This window comes from Anopheles aquasalis, chromosome 2 (assembly GCF_943734665.1).
Source record: "Anopheles aquasalis chromosome 2, idAnoAquaMG_Q_19, whole genome shotgun sequence".
In the NCBI taxonomy this organism is placed as follows: Eukaryota; Metazoa; Arthropoda; class Insecta; order Diptera; family Culicidae; genus Anopheles; species Anopheles aquasalis.
In genome coordinates this window covers 24,842,501-24,860,000 of record NC_064877.1, presented here as the reverse complement: position 1 = coordinate 24,860,000, position 17,500 = coordinate 24,842,501, and the positions used below count along the sequence as shown (strand labels likewise).

Below are 17,500 nucleotides of genomic sequence, written 5' to 3'. Positions count from 1 at the left end.
AGATTGTAAAACATCATAAAATAATTCTTCCACCCCCAATGCAGCGGTTATCAAGCGTGATAAAAAAAAAAAACGCGTTGCTATAAATGCCATTTTCCACCCTTTTCTCGCCTTCTCCTTTTTTTCAATTTCAACCATTTGCCCTGCTCGCTCGTTCGTTCGCTCGGCCTGCGATATTGCAGTTCATTCAATTACGAGTCTCGCTCCGGTCCGCTGGAGGTGTTTGGAGACAGAGCTGCGCCCCTGGCCACCTAGTGAGGGGCAGCGGCGTGTGTGCGAAATACTTACGCCTGGCACCGGCTTGGTTGGCAAAATGCCAGCCACACCACCAGAGCCACGCCGAGAAGCAGCATCACTGAGCCGTGGCTAAATATTATTGGCAACAACACTAGCGGCAACTAGAGGGAAAATGCAGCATACAACAAAAAAAAAAAGAGACCAACGCCAGCAACAACAACAACGCGCCATACAACAACGAGGAAGTCGACCTTACAAAGCCCCTCCAGCGGGTGCTGGGAGAGGACCGAGAGGCCGGGCGCTTCAATTAACGCGCATCGAAGAAACTTGACTTGCGTTCCGGTTCGTCGGTCACCTGTCGCTGCTGTTGCTGCCGCTGCTTAGCGATCCGGTCTCCGTCGGTCAGGTGTACCACCATTGGCGCAGAGCGCTACTCCGCTGGATGGTTTCACAGTGAAGAAGCGAACGAAACACGGTTAGTGTGTTTCACCGGTTTCACGTTTTCGCAAATCGTTCAGCGAGGGCGCGCCACGCCGCGTTGTGCAATTTATTATAAATCATCAGCAGCAGCAGCAGCAGCAGGCCGCAAACCTCGAGCGAACGCGCTGTGGAAAATGGTGGGAAATGCGGGGGATGAGGCGGCCAACAGGCCAGTGGAAACGCTCGAAGGTACTTTGCATCATTAAACCGCACCGGAAAACACGGACACGGCCGCCACGGACCGACGATGGTGGTCGTGGTCGTCGCTAGAGTAGTTCGCATGGTGATGGTGGGTTAGTGTTGCGGATTCATTTGAGCGATTAAGAAGTCGATTGCTGCTCGAAGCTCTCATCATGGATTGGATCTTTGTTACCGACATCAAAAGAGAAACTTTCTTCTGGATTTTTATAAGATCGAATGTCGTGGTTGGTTAGGAGTCTGCAATGTTATCTTCAAGTCCATTTGGGGGCTTTCGCATTGCTCTCTGGTGAGGACATTACATTTTATTAGGTTGAAAACCACTCCAAGTATACTTTTCAGAACAAATGACCAGAAATATACTAGCGACCTTTTTGCTACTGATGATCATAGATCATTTTGAAGGAGCTATGGTATTAAGATTTTAAACTCATTTTTTTTACATAAATGCCGAGCCTTTCAAGAATTTTTCCTACAACTTATTAGGCCATGGATGAAGTTTTTAATAAATCTTCCCCAAAATAGTGCCAGTTATTCTTAAAAGTTTTTAGTTTAATAGGAAATTCACTTGAATATATTGAGTTGCATGGTTTCTTCACAAATAATCGTCAAAAATGAGTCTTCAACGTTGTACGTATCGCTTCAAAAAAATCCTGTTATACAATGATGCATGAACCCTGAATTCAGCGCGTTAGCCGGTATATCGGAATGCCTGTAGCATATAGTCCTTCAATCATTTTAATCTAACGTCAAGCCATCGATCAGTAACATCAGTTCAATGCTGCCACCAACATTCCACGGTGCCACCAACAATTATTAGCCACCCCTTCTGGCAGAGAATCAAAGATCGATTCAGCTGTCCAATGGTTCACGCGCGATCGAAACGCAATGTGTCACTGTTCCTGCTCCCCGCCGGGAACAAGGCCTTTTAACGATGCTTCAATAGTTCCACCACAATTCCACCAACCAACGGAACGGTTCGTTCCTGTTTGCTTTACACTAAAGCGAACGTAAACATTCTACTAACGCGCCTGAGAAGCGGCATCATGTGTGTGCGTTTCTGTCGACCGAAACGGACGCTCCGTGTTCCGCGCTCCGTGAACTGAACAGAACCGGTGCAATCCACCTTCCATCGGACCACCGGCAGAACAAACCGAGACACACCGCCTTCCGTCCGCCCAACCAATTGTCGCCGACAATCTCAAAGTCCTAATCCAGGCGCCTATCGGTGTGACCTAGAACCCAGAAGGCCAGAACACCGGCCAAGCGCGTGACCACGGAAACTGGTATCAATTTGTGCCACTTACTACCGTGCCAACGAGACGAACTGGGACCGTACCGGACCGTACCGCACCACATCGAGTGACTAAAAGTGATCTAGTGTGCTAAAAGGGAGGTGTCCGTTGCCAGCATCGCCACCGCTGATGCCAATTAATTCGTCGGCTCCATGCGTCATCTCAATGATCATCATACCGTTGCTAATAGATAGTGGATTGTATTGCGGTAACAACTGTGGGTGCTGCTGTTGCAACTGAATCGAGCTAGTTTCAACCGAAAAACCGACGTGTGACGTCACAAGAGTGCGTCATTTGAAATGTGCGCCAAAGCTCCAAGAAGAAAAACGAAGGAAAAAATGAAAGGAAAGTCAAAAACAAAAAAAAAACCCGGCACACACAAAAGTGCCCCGTCATCTGGTGAGCCCCTGCGCCACAGCTTGCGCAACAGCGATGAAGTGTGTTGTCTTTCGTCTTCGCGGTTCGCGAGCACGATATGGTGGATGAGGTGGTAAGGAGGTTGCCACCGCGTGCCGCTGAGTTATGACTTTTCTTTTACTTGTTGTTTCTGATTCCCACTGAAAACCGGATAACTGTACCGCGATGATGGCCGCTCCACCACGTCCATTCCCCTGATATAGCACGAACAAGGACCTTACTCATGACATTGGAGAGCTCTCCCCCCAACCATCCCCTGTGTATCGCTACAGAAGCAACGAAGCAACAAGCTTGAAGAAGCAGTGCAGCCGCAGCTAACAGCGGGGCACACGATAGCGCTGATAAGACTTTGGTGGCAAAACCCGAAACCTCCCCCCCATCCCTCAGGCCGGCTAAACAGGACGCAGCTGGTGCTAACCGCTTTGTCATCGAGACAGCTGGAGGATGTGTGTTTGCTGTGCAGAGGAAGAGGAAAGGGAAATGGGAAAAGGGGGGTTTTATGAACCTCTTCCTCCCTTCCTCTCTCTCCCTCATCACACCATGTCCTCTTGTACACACAATGTACACACTTTCGGTGGTGCCTAAACTGAGCAGCGAGTTTGCAAGAGAGTTCGTTCCGACACCGCCAGAGAGAAATTGGAGGGACGGGACCTCGGTTATGGAGATCGGCAGTGAGGCCACGAGTGTGACAAGATAACGTGACCTAAGGACGCGGTGGACGTGGACGGTATGTCCGGTTTTATCATTTCCCTCCCATCACACCGCAGAGCTCGTGCGACCGCTATCGCTGCTATGATGGCTTCAGGAGCTGCTCCACCACCGCCACCGCCCCTCATATCATTCCATCGCCTTTCCTGCGATAACGTCGAGAGCGAGATGACGATATTTTTACGACATTTCTAACCACAACTTGCCAATAATCATCAGAAGAACCACCACTAACCGCTCCCCTTGGACCGGGCTGACCCCTTATCGCCTACCAGCAACATTCATTCATTCATGTCCCTCTCTCTCTCCCTCTCTGTCGACGATGGATTTCTTCTGAACAAAGATTGGCCGTTCTCGCCCGGCTCCCAAAATCTATGATTAATTGCTCGCGGTGCTGATTGATACGTGATCGGCCCGATCGGCTGAAGCGTGTTGGCGGACTTAGATCACACATGGTAAGGGGCCATGGGGGGGGGGGGGGTTGCTGAAGGCCATGACGATGATGGTGGTGGTGGGCTGGTTGGTCTCGAATGATATATGCACTCACATTCCCACCACTATACCAATCATGTTACGCTCCTAGGTTTATGATACTCAAGCCCCGCTATTCTGTCAATCAATACGAAAGTGACAGTCTACCAGTACGTGGCGCTTGCTATCAGGGGCATGTACCCCGAAGAATGGCGGTGCGGTGTTTGCGGTTAATTTGACGTCTGTCATCGATAGCAAATCCACATTTTTGCATATCAAACGGAAACGCATTTCGTACGTTCTGTGTGCTATGAATATTCATAGATTAAGTCTAATTTTTCGATACAGAAATGATATGATACGTTTGTAAATAGAAGCTGTTATAAGTAGTTCCCCATAGTCTCTTTCGTAAATAACTTTCTTAATTCGCTTGAATCATTTCTTTGAAAAGATTCCTACAGGGCGATAACTCTGTCATTTTTCAAACGATTTTAGAAAATAAACCAGTTTTATTTGCGTTATTTTATGCCATTTATTGTGGCATACTCAAAATATGATATCGATCAAATGACCGCCTTCAGTCGGCATACAAAAAGGGGCTCTTTTTCGGGCATTTTGCATTGTATTTGACAACATTTAAGGAGTTATTTTGGCAATTTCAGCTCTAATATTTGCTATAAGTGGTTTTCTAGCCTTCAATTGGTTTGCAAAAACCGTAACAGACCCACAGAAAAAAAGCCAGCGCCGTCATATGCGGTAAAGGAGGAAACCACCATTTATTCATCATCCATTGCACGATCGCAGTTTCCACTATTGACTGATTATTTTCAACGTAAAGTGTGACAATTTCAGTTCGGCCTTTTGAACGTAAAGTGATCCATTACTAAAATGGCATAGACTGAAGTTTCAGTAACTGGCCTATTTGTTCAAATCGGTTGAAAAAAGACAGAGTTATTCAACTTTAAAATAGGGTACCGCCTGATGGCGCACCCTGTATATATTTTTTCATATCTTTGTATAAGTTTACGCTACATTTGTTCAGCAATAAACTTCTTAAATCATTTTTTTATTGAAATGCACACTATTCTTCTAGAAAGAATTCTAGACCGATCTTGTTGAACTATGAAACTAATCACAAACCACTGCCAAACCACTGCAAAACCATTGGATCAGCATTGATGTTGTAACGGATCATTCGTTCTTTTAAATTCACGGGTGAGTAGCTTCAACCAAACAAGAGAAACTATAACAACTTTCGGTATCTATGTTTAACGACAAATTCAAACGTTATAGGTGGATTTTTACATGATTTTGTGTAAAATTAGAACACAATAATAAAATGCTCCAACGTGAAACACATTTGTACAGGAAAGCAGCCTGCAAATTGTCTGTCTTACGGCCAAGAGTAGGAACAACTGACAACCATCATCGAATCGTTGTTTTCCCGCTAAAAGCAACCAATTAGGCTGATAAGATTATGCAAACAAACGATTGAGAAAATACTCCTCCCCCCAAATAACTGTCTCCGTCGGTGACAAACCGATTAACTAACTTTGCTCGCAACAAACAAGGTTTGCCGAAAACCATTCGTCCCGAATTCAGAAGAGCGAAGGCCACGGGGCGCTGTAGCCGTGCGCTAAAAAGGAACAAGCTATCAAAAAGCACTTCGTGTCTCTGCTCTGCTCGTGTCCTGGTGGTCTGCACGATCATCTCCGTCCGTCCGCCAACCATGTCGATCTAGATCACTTCCGCCAATCCCACCACCAACAGCAACTCGTCACCGTCAGCCAAACCACCCTCGACCATCTCGCGCCACCGTCATCGTCGTAGTCGTTCATAAATAATGTAAACTTTAATGCTCAATCAATTCTCAACTTAGTCCGCGGGGAGGGGGGGGGGGGTCTCAGGTCTTTTCCTACTACCTAGAGCTTGACAGATGCGGTCCGCTCCCCTCCTACCCCTGCCACACAACCACGCCACAATCCTGACCTCCTCGATCTGCCGGCGATGATGATGATGGTTGGACGAAGAGTCATGTAAATTCATTTCAAGCGCTACGCGGACGTGCGAAAGGGAAAAGAAGAGAAAGGCAGCGCGAATTGCGTCGCCAACAGCTCCATCACCTTCCATTCCTCAACTCTTTCTCCCCCCTCCCCCTTGAATGGTTAGATGTCAGACACTTTTTTGTTGCTTTTTCCCCTTCCTTTGCGCACCACTCACTCACTGCCACCTCCTCTGTCGTCCGGCAACGGCAGCTCGAAACCGCCACCACCGCCGACGATGACGAACGGAGTCTGATGATGGTTGGTGGGTGGATGGGTGGATGGGTGGGTGGTTACGAGGCGTGAGAAGGTCTGGTTTGAACCGGCCTAAGACGTAACCATCACACAGACACATACACACATACAGGGTTAACTAAAAATAGCTGCCCATCCCCACATGCCTCTTTCCATTTCATTCTTGCTCTCTGTCTCTCTGTCTCTCTCTCTCTCTCTCTCGGGCCCTCTAACTGGTCCCTGTGATACTCCGTCGCGGGTTCGGTTGCGTAGAAGTCACGTCCCGCGGTGACGACGACGGGATGCGGATTCTTTGGGGAGCACAGCGGCAATTACACGCCACCAGCGCATCACAAGGAACAAGCAAACAAGAGGCCTGGCCTGCCTGAGGAGGGACAGTCCAAGTGAGACGAAAGGGGAGTTGTTGCAAAGCAACCCAGCCCCCCCGCCGTCGTTCCAATCAGGAAGGGAAGGGAAGAGAGTGCAACCAGCTCACCAGCTCTTGCCGACGCGGTTCGTTCGCGAATAACGATCGTGCGAGAGAATGGAGGAGGAGGAGATGGCGGATGGGAGGCAGTTCGCCGGTTGAGGTTCGAGCAATAAAACCACACGATGCGACAGGAGCTAGCGAGGGGCCGCCGGGCCGGCGGAGCAGAAGCTACATTCCGGATTCACATTTAAATTGGTTCCACTTCAAACTGGCTCCCGGGTCCGTGCGTCCTCGGCTCGTGTTCCGTGCACCGCATCATCGTCGTCATCATCATCATCATCATCATCATCATCATCATCATCATCATCATCATCATCGTCGTCGTAACGATACGCGCGCGCGCCCGCGCATTATGGAATGAGGGCACGCGGAAGGAACGCGGCATCATGCCGGAAGGGAACCAGAGCTCTGGTGCAGCAGGCAGGGTCACCGTGATATTAGCGCGGATGGTCGCCATTATCATGCGTTGCAACGGATAAGAAGAGCTCCTCTGTCTCTTTTTGTCTCGTTGTTCTGCCACGTACGAGCGTGAAAGTGAATCTAGCTCACTTGAGCGCAATGGCATGCCGAGTATGTGGGATGATGATTTCATAGAATTTACATTATCTTTTTATGAATACCTACGGGGGGAATATCTGCTGTGTGCTCGGGGAGGAAGGTTCTTAACTGTCGTTTGGTTTCTATTAACTGTATCCTTTTCAGTTCAGGAAGAGAGTATATTTGTAGGTAAAGACTTTGTAAATTATAAACTTCAATACAAAGAATAGAGAAGTGCATGATTTAGTGAACTTTGATAGAAAAAGAAGTAGAAAAGTGCATGATAAATATTGATGAATATACAGATAAAAGGCGAAGCGATTAAAAAAGTGAAACAAGAATGAAAAACATTCATTTCGAAACCCATGACCTATCCAATAAAACATGAAACGATACCAAATACCAATCTCTTTCATCATTAATTGAAAAACGTGGATGCACTGATGTCTCGCTAACAAAAAACAACCAAGAAAAGAAATGAATATGCAAAATTGCACAAGTTGTTACTCTTCTTTGCTGGAAAAAAAGTATTCAGAATGAGGAGAACGAAAACATTGAGGAAAAGAAATACAGTTATGCAACACTTCTGTTTCACCAGGATCATTATTCTTCCTATCGATCGATGGCTAGACTTCACAGAACATTCGTTTGCGGTAGAAATGCCAAAACCGAGCCATTCGCGGATTGGAACGAATTGGCAAATGTACCTGACAGACATCAACAGGGGGTCTAACGCAGCCACAGCACCCTTGAGAGAACTTGACTTGACGGAAAGGGATCTGTATTTCCCTGTTGCTTTGCGGAGACACAAGGTTAACGTGCAATTACGTCCCAGGGCCGTTTCCTGACTCCTATTTCACCTAAAAACACACTCTCCACCACTCCATCCCTCGATATCGATAAGGACGAAACACACGAACTTTACGACGAACAGGACTAACGAAGGAACAACCTAGAGTAATATGCCAGACCAACGAAGCAGCAGCAGCAGCAGCAACAGCAGACACACCTCTCATAAAACCCCGCCGCCGCACTCAAGGAACCCCGCTTACTCGCGGATGCTGTGCTTGCCAGCAAGGGATTTTTTGACGGAGAAGCGCATAAACACGAACGACGAACAGACGAACACATACTGGGGGGTGCAGAGAACTGTTGCGAGAAACTGCACGTTGCACGGGACTGCGACGGATCATTCGCCCGTGAGGTGGTGGGTGATTTAGCTGGGCAATAAAACCGCACTGCGCCTCGGGCCAAGGTGCTATCTATGTTTGGCGTAGAGTCTTGAGTGTACGGAGCAGACCGACACGAAGACCATAAACCGCCATCCCTCCCAATCAGCCAGCCTGCCAGTGAACGTGAACGTCTCTCGTTTATGATCGACGGACGTGGAGGACGGTAGGTAGGACGAGACGGGGGGGTTTCGGGGAGACCATATTGGGATGCAGCAGAAAAGGAGAGTGAAGCGAACGAGCGCGCCCGCGCGAGTGAAGCCGAAAGTAATGTCTTTAAAAACTCAGAAACGTACCAGACAACTGTTCAATTTACGTTTACGCACAGCAACGCCACACTACCCGGACGGGAGGCAGACAGGGGTTTATAATGTGCTATAAAGCAATATGCAAAGGAATCGTCCCTCGTTTAAGTTCATTTCCTGCTTGCAATATCGTTCGAGGCTGATCAATTCTTGGGCTGCATTTAAATATGTTGCCTTAAACAGAACAGAACAGAGAGGATCTTATACTATTTTAACAACATATGGTAAAGGTTTCCAGCAACTGTAGACTCTATCCTGTGTTTTTTTTATTGTTATTGGGTTTTCTAACAAAAATGACACGCAGGACATTTTCTAACGTCATATGTTGTCTAAAATACTTCCAAATGAGCAGCCGGAATTTAGGTATGTCGTTTGAAGTTTATAATCTTTGCATTGGACCCTAGCACTGTGCAATTTCAACCTTAGTCAGAAATAATGTAGATTTTCTGGTAATGTTGTTTGTAAATTGAACTTGATGTTTGGAATACTCGCTACCTGATACTGGATCATCGCACGCAATAGACCAGAACAAGGGGCCCATAAATATGCGCTAAAAGTACACAAATCAATTCTAATGGCACCGTCTGTATGAGATAGATTTTGGGTTGAGACTTAAGCATTTGTTATTGAGCCTAAGCTCTTGTGGATCGAGGATCTAAAAAATATACAAAAAGCAAAACCAAATACTACTTTCGACTTCTTACTTTTTACTGTCCATTGTGCTTCTATTACCAGAGCTAACTATTCTTACATAAAATCGCCAAGACTCTGCGTATGTCACCTTCAACCGTCAGAGGCCGTCGCTCAATGAACGCCGCAAAACGGTGACTTAACACAGACCCCAGACAGACATCCTCTCTCTCTGCGATGCTTACCTTTCACCAAAAAGGTAAAACAAATCTTAAAAATAAATCCCAACAACAAACACTCCTGCCACCGGTGGCCACGCTCCCGTTGTGCGCCCACAACAACGGGTGGATCATGCCGTTGATGATGATGATGATGAAGATGGCACTCCGAATCGGTGCCAACCGAACGGCGCGAGAGAGAGAAAAAAAAACATACCGTTTGAATAAACATTACTACAAAGCAGCAAACCGCAAAAAGAACTGTAAAGAAACAATCGCACAGTGGAATCGAGGGTGAAGGAAGAACCACCACCGTTTGGCAGAAGGTTTCGTCGCCCAAATTGAATGACAAACTTCCGACCCCCTTCTCACCCCAAGCAACCGCAAGAAACAGCAGCCCCGAACCCCGTCAGCTCGTGTGTAATTAGTCAACTGCACTGTGGTGTGAGTGCCACGAGGAAAGAGAGCGCGGACGGATACAACGGTGAAGATTGCTCGCCGATCCCTCCCCCAAAAACCCACACCACGCACCGCGAACAAGACAGAGTTGGTTGAACTTTGGTGCGGAACATTGTGCATAGGCGGCATGGCAAGCTCTGCTGGTCTGGTGCTGCTGGCTTGCCAACTCGGGTTCGCAAAGATCAGATCACGAAGGGGAACTGCTATGACGACGACATGCTGGCAGGATGGTAATCTACTCACTCACTCGAACACCAAACACAAGCGCCAGTGCGATGGATGCATTGTGAAGGTTAAGGTAAATTTGGAAACAACAGACAGCGCCAACGAGAGCGAATGCGAACGGTGAACGGAGTTGCGGAACGGATTCGAACATAAATGGTTCGCGAAATGGCCAACGTCGAATGGTCATTCGTCTTCTACCAGCACAACACATCACATTAGCATGCAGTGACGGAGGAGCGCACCGTGGACAGCCCAGCGGGTCATTTGCTGTGCCTCGTGTCTGTCTGCGTTCGCAGCAGGATCATAACGAGATCCAGCGAGAAGGAGGCCACTCCAAACCAGCCAAGGACCAGGAAGCCATTCTGCGCCACAAACAAACAAACAAACAAAAGGAAAAAAAACGAATGCAAGAGTCAAGAAAAGCCGGTTTTTTTTGGCGGCAAAAGACAACGCGCGCTCCTTATACGATTGGCGTGCCCAGCAGCATGCGCCACTCCTCGCAGCAGCAGCAGCATGAGGTCACGACAATCTTAGCCTTCTCTCTCTTCCCTTCTGCGCTTCTCATTGGCGACGATCCTCGGTATGATCGTCAATATGTTCCCTCCTATCGCGTTCGACAAACAAGCGCATGTAAAGTGTTGTGGTGATGCCGTGTCGTTATAAATGGTTGCCTATCATCATCACCATCATCATAATCAACCACTTCATTTGACCCATTCGGCGGTACCCAAGCCCGGCTGCTGCTGCTGCTGCTGAAGGTGCGCGAGGATGCATGTCAACACGCAATATTGTTATTGTCGATCGGTTGCTGCCGATGATGTTGCTCGGTATGGCCCAAATTGATGGTTTTTGAATAAATATAGTAACGAGTGTTTTGGCAAAACTAGGCCCTCCCCTTGGGGCGGTGCATCGTTCCATCATAATAAGCGCCACATTATCGTAATGACGGGGCTGCTCCACTACCTCACGGCACGGTGAACTATTTAAAATATCCGCACTTTTTATCACCGGAAAAGGATTTACCGATAACCGGTTCTCGATCAATACTGTCGATTTCTCCGTAAACCGATAACAAGTCGTTAAAGGAGCAAAACTCCTCCGAACGCCAAAAAAAAAAACGAAATATGATGACAAATGCCGTTCCTTTGCAACCACCAAGCCAGCGGGCGAAAGGTGGGAACAGGTTTTCATGGCCACTGACAGAGCGCGCGCATGTCGCCAAACAAACTGTGCCAACAACACTCCTCCTCTCGCACTCCTGGCGAGGCTGCCGGTGGTGCTGCTGACCAGCGAAAATGCCACTTAAAACTGAACTGCGTGGTTGTTATTAATGTGCGCTTTGCGAGTGGCTGCGTGTCGCAAAACGCACAAAAAGAAAAACAAGGAATCGAGACACCGCACGACGTCCCCTCACGCACTTGCATAGCCAGCCGGTCAGTTAGGTTAGTGTGGTTCAGGTTACAATTGTTTGCCTCACACCTGCCTTAATGCTCGATCGCGGTGATCAATTTACCGGTCCAGCAGCAGCAGCAGCAGCAGCAGTAGAAGGGGTGAAGGGGTTCGCAGTAGCAGTAGCTTTTAACGAACTAAACGGATCCCGCGGCTTAAATGAAGGTAATGAAGTAGCTGAAGAAGAAGAAGAAGAAGACGAGACAACGAGACAGCCACGATCGGTGTTGTCGCTGTCGTCACATCACGCTCGAGAGGCAGCTGTGACCATCGTCGTGCACGAGGGCAGGTGTGTGCGAATGGAAATGGAAACGAGTCATTCCACAAAAAAAACGATAAAAACAGCCAGCATTCTAGAATCGCATTACTTATAAGAACACCAAAATATGAAAAGAAAGGTTGGGAAAAAGGGAAGTAATTAAGAAAACTTGGGAAAGTGTTAAAAGTGATTTGATAATCCTTCACAAACTGGTAGAGCAAATAAAAAATGAAAAAGAAATGAAATGAATAACAGATGGAATTCAAACTAGGCAGAATTTGATTGGAAACATTGAGGAATTGAAATCTAAAACCACGTACTCAGTTCATAGGAGAAAGATCTGATAAGCAAAACAAAAATCAATCAATCAGCTCAGAAAGACAAAACAATTCAAAAATGAATTGACAGCACAAATTGCCAACGGAGAGAACCACAATAATGATGCAAATCCGAGGCGAAATTACAAGGCGGCTCATCGACGACGATCATGACGATGATGCGGCCGCCACCATCAACGGGCATGGATCACGATTATCACGCGGGATGTCGAACACATTGAACTCGCCAAATTAAACAAAAAACAAACGATAACCCCCGGGGGGCGCATCGTCTGCACACTCAATCGAATGCCAAATGGTGGCGTAAGCGACTTCGCTACCCCACAAACCATCATCTATCAGCACGGATCGTGCTCCAAGAATCCAATCCAAGACACAAAACAATGCTACTGTGGTCCATGATTCCAGACGACCTTAAATCGAATCGACGAATCCGGGACTCCGTCATCGTGCAACGGATTGCGCCCGGTTTACAATTGGGCGCGGTGGTGCTAAACGGACGCCCATACTTGATCTCGCGTACGTGCGTACGTGCGCAATTGAGTAGCGGAGGTTTGGGGGGAGGGCTCTGATGCTAACCTCAATGGCCTATGCGGTCGCGGCTCGCTTATCAGTGGCAATGGGAGTCACTCTGGACAAGCAGCACTTCCGCCGCCTTCGACCTTTTCATAGACCGAGTCATGCGCGCTAATGCGTTTCCACGCTCTCCCCGCCATCACACATGTTACTCTCCTCGCGCATTTGCGAGCGAAAAAACGGCGACTCAAACACTGATGTCAGTGCCACCATCAGCGCGCAACTGATAACACCGCTGTAAGCTGTGTATGTCAACGGTTTGTATTGATTTTTATACCGGATACGGACACTTTGAGCAGCGAATGAATGCTTTTACAGATGGAAACGAAATTGGAATCCACACGTACACCCAAAAACCGTGCCGCTCAAATCGTTCGTTTAATCTTCTGTTCCTCTTCTTCTAAGAAATTAATCAAACAGCTGGTGACAAGTGCGTCAACCAGCAGCGGAACACCCACACGTCATCTTCATGGTCACAGCGCCCCCAAGATATACACCAAACACACACTTCGTCCCCATTCCGCCAAAACTGGCAATCAACGTCGACAAAACCCGAACCCGATAAGCACCCAAAATGAGCTTCTTTTTCCTCCACCTTCGCGAACGGGGTGTTTCTAATGGGCGATCCGTGGCCTCGACACGCGGCGGGAGCTCGTCCATTCTGGTTTTTCCGTTCGCGCCATCGTCGTCGTCGTCGTCGTCGAGGAGGTTGCGCGGATGGTTTCCATGCACCGGTTCTGTGAACCGGCTCGAACCAGTGCGCCTCACTCACGCCACTTTCCGTAGCACGACGATGCGCCCCCTGCTTCACACCCCTGTGGCTCCACTATACATTAAACCGATTTGTCACCGTGCCAATGATGTATTTGTTTTGGGGGAGCCGCCATCCATCGTTGGCGTCGTGTGCGATCCTCCGGCGCCACATCAACTACGGAGAGATTGTGCCGTGTGTATAGTGCCGCCGAGCTCCCTTGGCGGAAAACCTTGATACAATTTCGCACCGCGAAGGGCGGTTGGGCGCATCTGATGCGCTGATAAGAATTACCCGCGAAGCGAAAGCGATATTTGCGTTACTTTACGCAACCAACCAACCAACCAACCAACGGACCAGAGCAAAGGGGGGTTGGCATTGTTGATAAAAGTTTTGTCGAGGAAACTACCATCCGTATCGTGTCACATGCATTTTGCAGCTTCGATCGCGTAATGTTTGTTGAACGCACGTTTCAAATATTCGCGTTGCGACCGTTACGCAGCATGTCAAAAATGTATTGTACGACGATAAAAAGTAAAACATGTTGGACCATTTTTACTAGATTGTACTGCTGATTACATACCAGAGTCATTTTTTCGGGCACTTTTGAATGCTTTTGCCTTCAGTTCACGTTTAAGTTCAGTTAGAAAATGATTTCACTTTGTTTGGTTTTCCACAATTTGTCTTTACCCTTCTTTCTTTTTTAAATAATCTGTAGCAACATAGAGTAGAGAGATTTCACACCAAGTTGCTCCTTTTTACAAACATAAATCCAGCATTGCACTGTGGTGTCCGATCCAAAACATTGATGATTTTTAACACACACTTGTTCTATCAAAATTAAACGAATTAATTCGTTCAGAAAATATTACGAAAAAAAAACTTGATTGCTTGTCTTCTTGCACTTTTCGTGTTCCGGAAACACTGGAAATCGACTAAAAAGCCAAAATTTACGAGAGGACAAACGGTAAATAAACCAAATGGACCGCACAGCGCACGCAACGCAACGTAACGCCTATGGCCGGAACCGAGACGGTACTGAACTGTTTCGCGCTGATTTCGATGGCCTAAGCAAGCAGCAGCACGATGGCGCACCGTAGCATCCACCCGCCGGACAAACCACAAACAACGTGTGCCCCACGGCCGGCCAAGAGTCGTGTAAGATGAACTGATTGGTGTCTTTGTGTCTGTGTGCTGCCTGCAGTCGCCTTGTTTCACTGTCACAGTGATAGCCGCCAGGCAAAGACCACGCAAACATCCGCGTTTGCCCGTCTCCGTCTCCTTCCTCGTGTCGTGCCGTGTTGGGTGTGGATTGCGCAAATCAACTCGTGCATCTGATAATATTTAGCGTGTCCCAACCAAAGCACAAGAGCGCAACGCTGATGTTTCGGGCAACGCAACCAGCGGGTAGCGGCTGTAGAGAAGATGGTGTCGAGTTTGTTTTAAACGTTATTACTTTCTGATTTTTAGTGAGCCCCGGGAAGAGGAGGCGGACGGAGGGACAGTGATCCTCTTATCACCTCACGGGCCGTCAGTTTTTGCTCCTACTCTTGTACGAAACGATGGACGAATTGGAGGCCGATCGATCGAACTCGATGGAGTGTTCGAAATCGAGCATCCAATCCGAGTATGTAATGGCGATTTATTGGCCATGTTTAGGCTACCAAAAGGATTACTGTAAAAAGTAGTTTTTAAAAGAATTACGTCTGGCAGCCCACCATTGTTTAAGCTAACATTGCCATCAATAGAAAAGCGTTACACCTATCGTTATAAAGAACGAACAAACTATGGAAAAGCCTTGTACTAAGACGTGAAAGACGTTTGCTGATAAGCAAAAGCCCCTAGTACAAGGCTATGTAAAGAAAACAAACAATAGAGAACAAAAGATAGAGTAAATCGACAACGCACCAGAGAGCGTGAAAGGGCAAAGATCACATCCATTTCACGTAGAACTCCACCAAGCGGGAAGCGATGCGACGGCGCGAGGAAAAAATCGATTCGAAAGACTGGAATCTTGATTCCAGCAGCAGACCGATGAATCACACTCCGTCTGTCACCGATCTGTCACGGCGTGACAATTGTTTTGGTTTTGTTGGGTCTCTCCAGGCGATCCATTGGCACGATAGTGCTTATCGTTAATTTGAATAGATGGGCTACTAGCATCAACAAACCATCCTGTCGCCGCCTGCTTCCCCTTTCCGTTATCGCACCATTGTTGTGTTCACGATCAACAACGGCGCTCTTCGACGTACAAAAGATGGTGGGAGGGGGGGGGGGGGGGTTGGAGTCTCATTCGACAGGTTCCTTGAGTGAATGAGACCGCGACCTTTCCACGTTGTCCAGCCACCAACAGATTGTTAGAGCGGGTATCTCGGGTATAGGCGCGGACGACAAACCGAAGAGGGGAGACGCAAACCAACTCGATCCGGATTAGTAGCAGCAATCGTTGCCACCGGAACACGAACCTGCTGGCGAGGCTCGGGTTTGGATCGGTGATGATGCGGCGCGAACGCTAATTGACAATGCAAATTGACAACCCCGAGCTCACGCAACCGAAGCGAGAAGGAGTTGAAGAGACGTAAACGAGGTTTTTACGAAGGTTGGTTCTCTCTTCCGTCAGTTCGCTAATCGGCTCGTAGCACGCGCATCACCGTTGTATTTGGCGAGCTAGCTCGATATCTCGTATCGGGTTCATTCCGGCGTGATCAAGATTTACTTCACAGACTCCGACGAACATGATCAAATGATCAGTGATTCAAGCTTAATTACAAAGCTGAAAAATGGAGAATAATTACTTGTTTGGCTGATTTTGTACGCACAGCTCACAGCAAATGAGCAAGACGGAATCCTCTGGAAGGGAATATCGTTAACAACTGCAAAAAACTGACTGCGCCCTGTAAGGATGACTAAAAACGATTGTGGGCAGAGGAAGCCAGCGTAAAGCCACTGACGACTCTCGCAAATGAGATACAAAAATATCTCTCCTTCGACGTTGCGTTCCTGGATTGTTTGTTGAACATCAAACAAAATGTGCTGGCTTTGGTGGTTCCATGACACCCACGCACACACTTCACCTTGGTCAGAATTGTTTCCAGCCCAATGTCACCGCTACTGTTATCCATCATCGACAATGACGATGATTCAAACAATTAACGGAGAGAAAATATTACCTTTCGGCGATGGTTTTGCTAAAGATACACAGCCACACATACACAAAGAACCACCAACGTCGTGATGATGCTGACATGCGGATTCCGTGGTTGCGGTTTCGCTTCCCGCCCCCTAATAGTACACCTGCTGGTGTTCGGTTGTGATCAAAAGCATGACAACCATCTTTCATCATCCCATCGGAGGGGATTCGTTTTAAAGTGTTTAACCTAACGTGGCCACAAAAAGTGACGCCACCTCCTCCCTCTGTCGCAAGAAATAAATCTCGAATGATCAGTCACCGCCTGCGTGTAGCTCATTTTAAGCTTCGGGGTTATTTCTGGAACTTGCCAACTATAAATAGGTTTTTCTGCGAATAAGGAGTCCTCAAAACAAGACAAGACAGGGTTGTTTGATGAGAGACAAAAAGGGGTCACTGAATAATGATTGTTTCCCTTCAGACAGGCATGAGTTTGCGTTTAGTGAGGTGTTCTTCCTTTACGTCTATGCACGATGATTCCGATAGGTAGATAGTCATTCCAGTGGAGGTTTGATCAATCGATTCTTTTAGAAATGGTCTTCGAAACTTTTCAACTGCATTGTGTACGCCCAAATCGCCGAAAATTGTTAACTCTATACAAACAGTATTGTCAACTTACGATGAACGACTGCCACTGATTGAGCAGATACTGGTGGCAAGCCTTGCACGCTTGCACCATACCCTTTGGATCCTTCGGTCTCGAACGGGCAGGTCTGAAAAAAGGCAAGCAAAACGAAATATTAAACTCGTTGTCTTCCATTACCA

At 47.5% G+C, this 17,500-nt stretch overlaps 1 protein-coding gene across 1 annotated transcript in view; it reads right to left on the bottom strand.

Moving 5' to 3' along the window:
• LOC126571420 (uncharacterized) overlaps positions 1-17,500 on the bottom strand; it is an 87,967-nt gene that overhangs the window by 45,265 nt on the left and 25,202 nt on the right. Inside the window, exon 4 of the mRNA XM_050229911.1 lies at positions 17,355-17,448. Within this exon, the coding sequence (XP_050085868.1) occupies positions 17,355-17,448 (94 nt within the window). The remainder of the gene's footprint in view (positions 1-17,354; positions 17,449-17,500) is intronic.